The sequence below is a fragment of the Rhincodon typus genome, chromosome 8 (genome assembly GCF_021869965.1).
Source record: "Rhincodon typus isolate 14 chromosome 8, sRhiTyp1.1, whole genome shotgun sequence".
In the NCBI taxonomy this organism is placed as follows: Eukaryota; Metazoa; Chordata; class Chondrichthyes; order Orectolobiformes; family Rhincodontidae; genus Rhincodon; species Rhincodon typus.
In genome coordinates, this window is record NC_063339.1 from 37310294 (window position 1) to 37319895 (window position 9602).

General features: G+C 38.4%; 1 protein-coding gene across 1 annotated transcript in view; it reads right to left on the reverse strand.

Annotated features, from left to right (window-relative positions):
- Positions 1-6733, reverse strand: part of LOC125483710 (probable ATP-dependent RNA helicase spindle-E) — a 19569-nt gene extending 12836 nt beyond the window's left edge. Inside the window, exons 1-3 of the mRNA XM_048600098.1 lie at positions 6660-6733; positions 6461-6561; positions 3730-3887 (exon numbers count right to left, since the gene is read on the reverse strand). Coding sequence (XP_048456055.1) covers positions 3730-3887; positions 6461-6561; positions 6660-6733 — 333 coding nt within the window. The remainder of the gene's footprint in view (positions 1-3729; positions 3888-6460; positions 6562-6659) is intronic.
- Positions 6734-9602: the final 2869 nt, after the last annotated feature.

The window sequence follows — 9602 nt, forward strand, 5'->3', positions numbered from 1 at the left end:
TCTTCTGTGAACCAATAAAGTCTGTGAGTGCTTTAGAATGTTATTTTTAAAAGATTGTTATAAATATTTGCTAAATTTGAGATTGATTGAGTCCTGTTAATGGAACTGAAAATGGATTTATCATAACATTTTTAATCAGAGTATCTAGTTTAGTAACTGAGAGCAACCCAACTTTTAATCATTAACAATTACTCTAGAAACATACGCTCCACTTTCTAGTTTCATAGTGTACAGTAATGAGTTTCTTAGCACATTAATAATACAAAAAGTTAAAAGATGATTATTGGTGTCACCATGTCCAAGATGAACACGTGAATCATAACACCCTCTAGACGTTCCACTGACAGTTGTAACTAGTGAAAACTTATTCAAAAAGGGGCCTAGGTCAATTTTGAAACAAGAATCTTGCATTCTTAAATTCATATAACAGATAACAAATAACAAATAAAGTTTGTCAGTGGACATAGTGTGCTTGGTATTTCTCAAATCATAAGTGCTGTACTGACAGATTTTGGGTTCCACTGCTTCCTCCCTACTTCCCATTCACTAACTGCCAAATCCTTCACCTCCCATTCAGCCCACCTGTATCTGTGCCCTGAATCCGGCACCATCTCAGTCACATCCCACAGCAGAGTGGTCCTGTTGGGAAGAGTGATGGCAACCATTTCAGACTGCCCTAAAGTTCAGCGGCATAAGTTGGTGTTCAGGTCCAAGTAAAAGTGGCAATGTGGTTCCACATTCTGGAGATCATGGATTACACCCTGGACAGTCCTAACATCAAGCCTCTGTCTTTGATCTGATATTATCTTTCACTTCCCTTGTTGGCCATGGCACTCTTGTTTCTCCTGTTGGATATTTTTTGAAGCAATGAACATTTAATGAAAACCAAGCATGACAAACCTTTTAGTGTACTTTTCCAATCAACCACAGCCAGCTTCTTCCTCATGCCTTCAGAATTTCACATGCAGATTGAAGGCATCAGTTTCAGGTGAAATATATCTTTTTCAAACTTAACAGAACATGCCATATTACTACAGTCACTATTTCCTAAAGACTATTTTACAAAATGTTATTAAATCAGCCTTTTCTCATTTCACAATACTTGATCTAAAATAGTCTATGTTCTTGTTGATATCTCAACGCATTGAAACAAACCTACCAAGAATTCTTCCTCCACTGTATTGCTGTTTATTAGATGTACCAAGTCCATATGTAGATTGAAGTCATGCACAACTATTTCACCTCTGCTTTCCTGATTTATACATTGTCCTATACATTATACATTACCACTTTGGTCTGGTGGCCTATAAATTACATCTATCAATGTTCGTTGGTCTTTGTACTAGTTTACTCAACCCAAACAGGTTTTACATCTGTTTTTCTGTTTAGGAGATAATCTCACAGTAATACACCGATCCTTTGTTATCAGCAGTTCCCCCATCTTTCTTCTCTTTTCTGTCTAACACTAGTTTCAAATACCCTTTAAAATACAGTTACCAGCACTGGTCACTATGTCTCCCTAATGGCAATTAAATCACACCCTTTCACGTCTACGAGTACCATCAATTCACTTATCTTGTTAGGAATGTGTTTGCATTCTGATAAAAAAAAACAAGATTAAGAGCATTTTAACACTATTTTGTACTTAAATGTGAATTAATTCTACGCATCATTTCTGCTGTTTTCCATTTGTATTTACAGCTTTTCAACTTCTAATAACCAACTTCGTTTTTACTACGAATCTCCTCCTGCCCTTGACAAACTAGCTTGAAACCTTTCCAATAGCAGTAGCAACCCTTTTCATTTTCATTTGCTCAATTTTCCAACTTCTGTATTTAGCAGTAAAATGTACCAGGAATAGACTTTAGATAACTGCTTCAGAGCCCCTGCTTTTCGCTCTATTGCCTACTTCCGTAAATTCTATTTTTAGGACCGCACCCCTCTTTCTACTTTGGCACTAGTGCCAACCTGGACCACCAACTCAGATTCTTCACCCTCCACAAAAGAATGCCACAGCAGTTGCAGAATATTCTTGAACCTGGCACCAAGGGGGCAATATACCATCCTGTAAGACATATCTGTGACCAAATAAATGCATTTCAGTTCCACTAACAATCAAATCACTGCCACCATTGCCCTTCTATCCTTCTTGCTCTCCAGCCTGCTCAGCTAAGCCACATGCAATACCGCAAGCTTGGACCTCGGTACATTTTTTTTCATGAAGCATTGCCCTGACCTAAATACAAAGTAGGTCACGAATCAGTTAGACTCAGAGGACACCTGTACTAGCTGCATGGTTTTTCTAGACTGCAAGGCAATCACCTATTCCCTCTCTTCCTGCCTGGTCTTAACCTGTATTGGAGATCACTTGGTTAAGCATGCTTGAGCACTGCTGAAGTTTCAAAATAAGATGATCACATTTTTGGAGCTGGAAACACTTTGTGTGCAATGATCATCTAAGTCATGTGAAATATCCACAATTCCCCAGCTGGCTAATTCATGCAGGCTAGCCATGCCTCAAGCTGAATTTCAGACTAGTTACTTTAAACTGGAGATTAAAAAATAGTACAAAGTAAAATTACCAACCAATCAACTCCAGTGAATCTAAGTGTCTGGACAGTTTTCTCTCCTGCTCCTCTAAGTGACGCAGACTGAATGTCTCAACATCCTTCTCTTGCACAGTCCTCAAAGTGCTGCTGACTGTCTCAGTGTCTTCTTTCACCTACTCCTTTAAGTGCAACTAACTGCCTATTAGGTTCCTCCTCCTTGGGGCCACTGACTATCTATCTCAGCGTCCTTCCTTCATCTGCTCTTCTCGGAGTCACAAATGGCCCATGACAGGGTCTTCCACTCACCCTCTCTTAAGAGTTGCTAATGCCTGTCCTGGGGTCTTTCCCTTATTCTTCCTCTTGTCTGTTTTTAACCTTATGCCCGCTCTCTTTGCTCCCTTTGCATGTCTCTGTACTTGTTTAATACCTGTTAAGTCTCTAAACAACTTCCAGTCTTACAAGAGATCACTGACCTGAAGCATGGATTTTATTCCGCTGTCTACCAACTTAGCCTATTTTCTGTTTGCGTGTCCACGTGGTTCAGTTGATAGTTTGTGCATTCAACTCCAGGTCTTGAGTACAAAAGTCAAGACTGATACTCCATTATAATACTGACAAAATAAGTCAAAACTGGCTGTGTCATCTTTTGGATGAAACATTAAACTGGGGCCCTGTTTGGCCCTACTGGTTGGACGTAAAAATCCCATGTCACTATTTCAATCAATGGACTGTGTATCCTGCACAACATTTAGTCCTCAATCAACATCACAAGAAAACACATTTTCTGGTCAATACTACATTGCTGTTCACGTGATCTTGTCCTGCACAGGCCAACTTTCAAGTCTTTTGTATTACAACGTTTATGCTTCAAAAAAGTATTTTAAAGGCTACAAAGAGCTTTGAGACATTTGACTGTCATGAAAGGTACTTTATAAATACTTCTCGTTTTTTAATTTCAGTCGAAAAAATTCACACAGCTTGTTATACCCACTCAGTTTCTTTCTGCAATCAAACCATTCATTGAGTGAAGTGCTGTATGAAAACACTAATTAATTTAATGGTATTATGCAAAATGTGCCTTCCAAGAAAGACTTGGTTTGCATTTATACCTGATTATTCATATGCTGAACATTTCCTTATGGCACAGGAATAAATATCATTAGCTGAAGTGCCTTCCTACCTGTTCTCTATATTTAGTAATTGGCAATTCTGGATATTTATAGTCAGCTACTTCCATCATACTTATTGTCTTTAATGTGGAAAGAAGGGGTCTTGATGTCAGAAGGGAAATGCCAGGAAGGTATTCATCATCATTTTCCAAGAGGCTGCTGTCTACCTCTAGAAAACATTCAAAGGTTAATTTAATTAAAATACATTTTCCTTGGGAATTTTTTCAAATGTAAATATATCTGACAGGTAAAACCATCAAATTTAAACTGACAAGCTTTATCAAAATATGTTGCTAAGACAGTCACCAAATCACTGCTCACCAATATAAAGCGTTACAGCAAGTAGATACTAAACGAACATAATTCTGCAAATTAATCTCAAGCAATCTACAATTTTTTGTTTAATTTAATTCCACATTCAACAGGGTGGATTTTCAGCTTACCACCTAACCATACAACAGATATTGCAGCTCAGCTCTCCAATAGCTAATACTTAAATAACATAATATCTCAGAAGCACAACAATTAACAAGCACAACAAATGCATCAAAAGCAATTCTGCCAGCCTTGCTGACTGGAGTGTCAAATACCTTAAGAAATACATTTTAGGCAGTGGCATTTTTATATGCATCACATTGAGAGGTTCCACTGGCAATATAATCAGAGTACTAAAGCTCAACAGTGCGTTTGTCTCAAGAAACAGACATTAGTTTACTCAAAGGAGAAAACAAGCAAGACAAAATGTTAACAAAAGGCCTCCAGAGAATAACTAATTTTGCTATGTTAAACTTTACAGAACAGATGCCCTAGCAATTTGCAGGTTTCTATTTCATGACGAGAAAGGGATTGGGGAGCTCAAACATGGAGAAAAGAAGGTTAAAATGAGCAGTTTTAGTGCTGATGAATGCATGAAATAGTGACATCTGAAAAAGTAGAAAACATACACGGGGATTCAAAGATGGGATTTTATTTTAATTAATTCAGGGCAATCAAGCATCGCTAGCAAAGCAAGCATTTTTACCACCCATAATTTTTCTGAGAATGTGGCAGTGAGTTGTTTTCTTTAACATCTGCAGTCCATGTGGTGCAAGTACATTGACAGTGTTGTTCAAGAGGGAGATCCAAATTTTTAACCTAACTACAGAGTCAGATGGGGCAGTGCTTAACTAGGAGGGGGATTGCTTTTATTGTGGTCTCCATGCTCACGTTGCCCCTTGTCCTTTTAATTGATAGAAGTTGAGAGTTTGGAACATGCTTCCAAAGAGGTGGGAGGAGATTGTTGAAGTGTATCTTGTAGACAGTACACAATGCGTCATTCTTGACCAGTGACAAAAAAGTGAACGCTGAAGATGTTAAATCGGGTAGCAATTGAGACTGGTTTTGTCCTGGATGGTGTTGAACTTCCTGAGCATCGTTGCAGCTACATTCATCAAAGCAAGTGAACAATATTCCATCTCGCTCTTAGCTTCTATCTGTGATGGGCAAGTGTTTGGGAATCAGCAGTGAATTGTCTATCACAGTATTCTCAACCCCAATCTGTATAAACTATGCTTACACTACTGAACAATGCAAATATCATCTCACTGGTGGCCCCCAGAATAAGAATGGTATTGTTTCAGCAATGGCAAAGCTGTTTCATGTTGCTTAATGTGAGGTGATTGCTTGACAGTTGTCCCAATTTTGATCAGGAACCCTTGATATTAATTTGGAAGATTTACAAGGCCAATTAGAAAGGGTGCACCCTGTCGTTTTCAGTGTCTGGATCCATCTAGTTTATTATTTAACATTGCCAATTTTTGATACAACAGAAAAGTTTGCAAATAGAAGGTCATAGTGATAGAATGCGGTATTGGGAAAGTTCACAATCAGGCAAATAATTCAGGCTCTGAGACAACACATCAGATGATCTAAAGCTTGAGGGAAGTGTTCAATTTTCAAAGAAAATCTTAAAAGCAAAGAGAAAAGGCAAAAAGCTTCCAAGTGGACAGTATAAAATTAGAACTAAATACCCGAGAACAAGACACAGTTCTGTCGTGCTCCAAGACTATGCTTAAACTGAGCCACATGAGAGAAGTGGCTTCATAATAACACCACAAGCAGAACGCAGAAATCATTGATTGAAAATGCCAGTATAAACTTGTCAATCTAAAAAACGGTCATGAGAAAGTATAAAGTAGAAAATTTACATAAATATAAGAAACAAAGAAATTAGGCTTTATGCATGTTTCAGACATGAAAAGTTTCAACACACTTAAGATATAAAATTAAGTATCAAGAATATCCAATAAATTCTGTTTCATCTTGCAATATTTACAGGATTTTTCCAACGGTCATCTAGATTTATTTGGCAACTGCAGCTTTATGTCAAAAGGAGTGGAAAGAAAGAAAGAGCGAGCACTTGGTCATTCTATATTGCAAGTGGTTCTATCAAAGTTTGGATCCGAGATCCCTAACATCCACTTGCGGTTCAGACTGGATTTATTGTCAAAATATGCATAGACAATGATTATTACACCAATAAAAATATTCTTAGACTGCAGTTTTATTTTAACAAGTATTAAAACTATTCCATCTGCCATGTATCTGCACAGCAACTTTGCAAGTTCATGCTGTAATCTATGAACCTGTTTGTAGTCAAGCATCAGCTGAAAAATACACAACTTAATACAATATTAGTGATTCCAAGAGTAGATCAACTGAAATTTATGATTTATCACTTTACATAAAACAATTCTATCAGACCTGCTCCAGGAAAAGCCTCCCAGCGAGTGTTTTTTTGGTCCTTTTGATCTCTGGAACTATTTGCATGTTCAACCTTAGTCATCTGTTCTTCTAATTCACAGCTGAAATAAAGGAAAGGATTGCTAATGTTCAAATATTTATTCCAATGTTAACTTTGGAATTTTAGCTTAAACCTCTAGATAGTCAAGTTTCTAATTACCGCCATAAGCATATTGTGCAACTTCTTACATCACGGAGAAATTTGGATTTAACCAAATCGTCTTTCAGGGCCATATAACAATGTTTGTTTTCATTCTTTCATGGGATGTGAGCATTGCTGCTAATACTGGAAATGTTGTTCAGTCTTAATTGCTACTGTGGTCCATCTCGTGAAGGTATACCTACATGACTTTTAGGAAGAGGGAGGGTTTACAGAATTTTAACCCAGCAACACTGAAAGAACAACAATACATTTTAAAGTCAGGATGCTGTGCAGCTTGCAGGGCAGCTTGCAGTTGGGTTTCCATGCACCTGCTAAAAGTTATAGGTCTGCAAGCTACTGAAGGAGGCTTACAGAGTTGCTACAACGCATCTTGCATATTATATGCTGCTGTCTCTGTGCATTGTGGCGGAAAGAGTGGATTGTCAAAACGCTGGATGGGTGTCAACCAAGCAGGCTGCTTTGTCCTGAATGGTGTCAAGCTTTAATGTTGTTAGAGCTATATTCATCAAGGTAATTGGACAGCTTTCTACCACACATTTTCTTATGCCTGGTAGATGGCAGAAAAGCATTGAAGAGTCAAGTGGAGAAGCACTGGCTGCTGAAACAATTGTCAAATAAGGAGACCGGTAAAACATCCCACCTCATTCAACAGCTTTCTCCAGAAATATTTACAGCGAGGTTATCAGACAAAGAACAGAAATTCTCCTCACATCAGTGACTTTTTACCTTCCCTGCAATGGGGGTATGCCTCAGCAGCATACTCCATGAAGAATCACTGATGGCGTTCTGGATTTCAGCATTATTTTGAAAATAAGCAGACTTGTCAACTCAATCTGAATTGTAGCAAGGCACCACTGGAAGTCTAGGTCACTATTTTCCTGTCATAGAGTGATATAGTCATACAGCACAGAAACAAACCCCTCAGTCCAAGCCGAACATAATCCCAAACTAAATTAGTCCCACCTGCCTGCTCCTAGTCCATGTCCCTCCAAACCTTTCCTATTCATGTACTTATCCAAATGTCTTTTCAACACTGTCATTGTACGCACATCCACCATTTCAGCAGGAAGTTCATTCCCCACGTGAACCGCCCTCTGTGTAAAAATTGTGCCCCTCATGTCTTTTTTTAAAATCTCTCTCCTCTCAACTTAAAAATGTGCCCCCTAGTCTTGAAATCCCCCATCCTAGGGAAAAGGCAACTAATATCAACTCTGTCTAGCCCCTCATTATTCTATAAACTTTTATAAGATCACCTCTCAACCTTCTACGCTCCAGTGGAAAAGTCCCAGCCTTTCCTTATAACTCAAACCTTTCGTATGAAGCAATATCTTGGTAATTCTCTTCTCCAGCTTAATAATATCCTTCCTATAACTGGGCAACCAGAAGTGGACACAGTATTCCACAACAGGCATCACCAGTGCGATTTGAACATGGAAAGGATCACACCTGCATATCCTTCCTGCAACTTGCTGATAGCTTGGTTAAATTGGAGCTATGATAAGAAGCACATGAAAATTGTGTTTCAACAATTTCAAACTTTATAGCATATTCTGGTAAATAAAATACAAAACAGTATGCAAGTAGATACCATAGCATGTTATTATTGTAAAGCTATTAATTTCAGACGTGCCATCACAAAAAAGGCCAGTAACCAAATGGATATAGAATGTAACTAGGTACATTACTCAGCTGATTTAGACTAACATGTAGGAGCAGAAGTATGCCATTCAGCCTGTTGATTCTGCTCCACTATTCAATGAGATCAAGGGCTGATCTGATAAATCTCAACTCCACTTTCCTGCCTTCTCCCCAGAACCCTTGATTCCTTTACTGATTAAAAATGTCTATCCCAGCCCTAAATATACTGAACATCAGAACCTTGAAAGTCTTCCATGTTCAAAATTTGACAGATTGACCACTCCTAGAGAACAAATTCCTCAACTCTATTTTAAATAGGCAACCCCTTATTCTGCGATATTCTGGTTCTAGACTTTCACACAAGAGAAACAACCGCTCTGCATTATACCCTGTCAAGTCCTCTAAGAATCTTGTATATTTCAATGAGGTCACCTTCAAGTACAGGCCATTCCTCACTGGAATATGTATTTGCTGTGAGCCATGAACTATTTTCTTAAAATGTCTGCCATTGGCAGTAAAGCCAGTTAATGAACAAACTCCTTTCACAGTCCACTCCCATTAGCTCTGCCCACATTCCTTTGCAGAAATCATTATTTAAGCTTAGCACAGTTGTTTCTGACCTAAGTTCCTCCCCCTCAAACTGTACAGCTACTGTTCGGAGGCCTTTAGATTACTACTACCAGTACCTTCTTCCCCTTTCTGTTTGACCTCACCCAAATGGATTCGATTATTTCCAATTCAAGATCATTTCTTACTATTGTACTTATTTCATCACCCTTTCAAGGAATCAGATACTCCTGAATACTTTGTTCTCAGCTTTGATCTCCTTGTAACCATGTCTCCATAATAGTTACAAGATTAAACCTATTCACCTGTATTTGTGCAGTTAATTCAACAAAAAATACCTGGAATTAAGATGGTGTTGACTACTTGTTATGTTTATGGGGAGGCGATAGCCAGTGGTGTTATCACTGGACTATTAACCCAGAAACTCAGTTAACGTTCTGGGGACCCAGGTTCAAATCCTGCTATGGCCGATGGTGAAATTTGAATTTAAAAAAATATCTGGAATTAAGAATCTATTGATGACCACAAAATCATTGCCGATTGTCACAAAAACCCATCTGGCTCACAAATGTAGCATCCTCACCTGGTCTGGACTCTATGTGATTAGAGACCCACAGCACTGTGGTTGATTCTCACTCAGCTGTATCAATCACTACAAAGTCTCAACATAAAAATGAAACGGATGGACCACCTGGAATTGACCTAGGCACAAGGAAAAAACAAAGGCAGAAACTG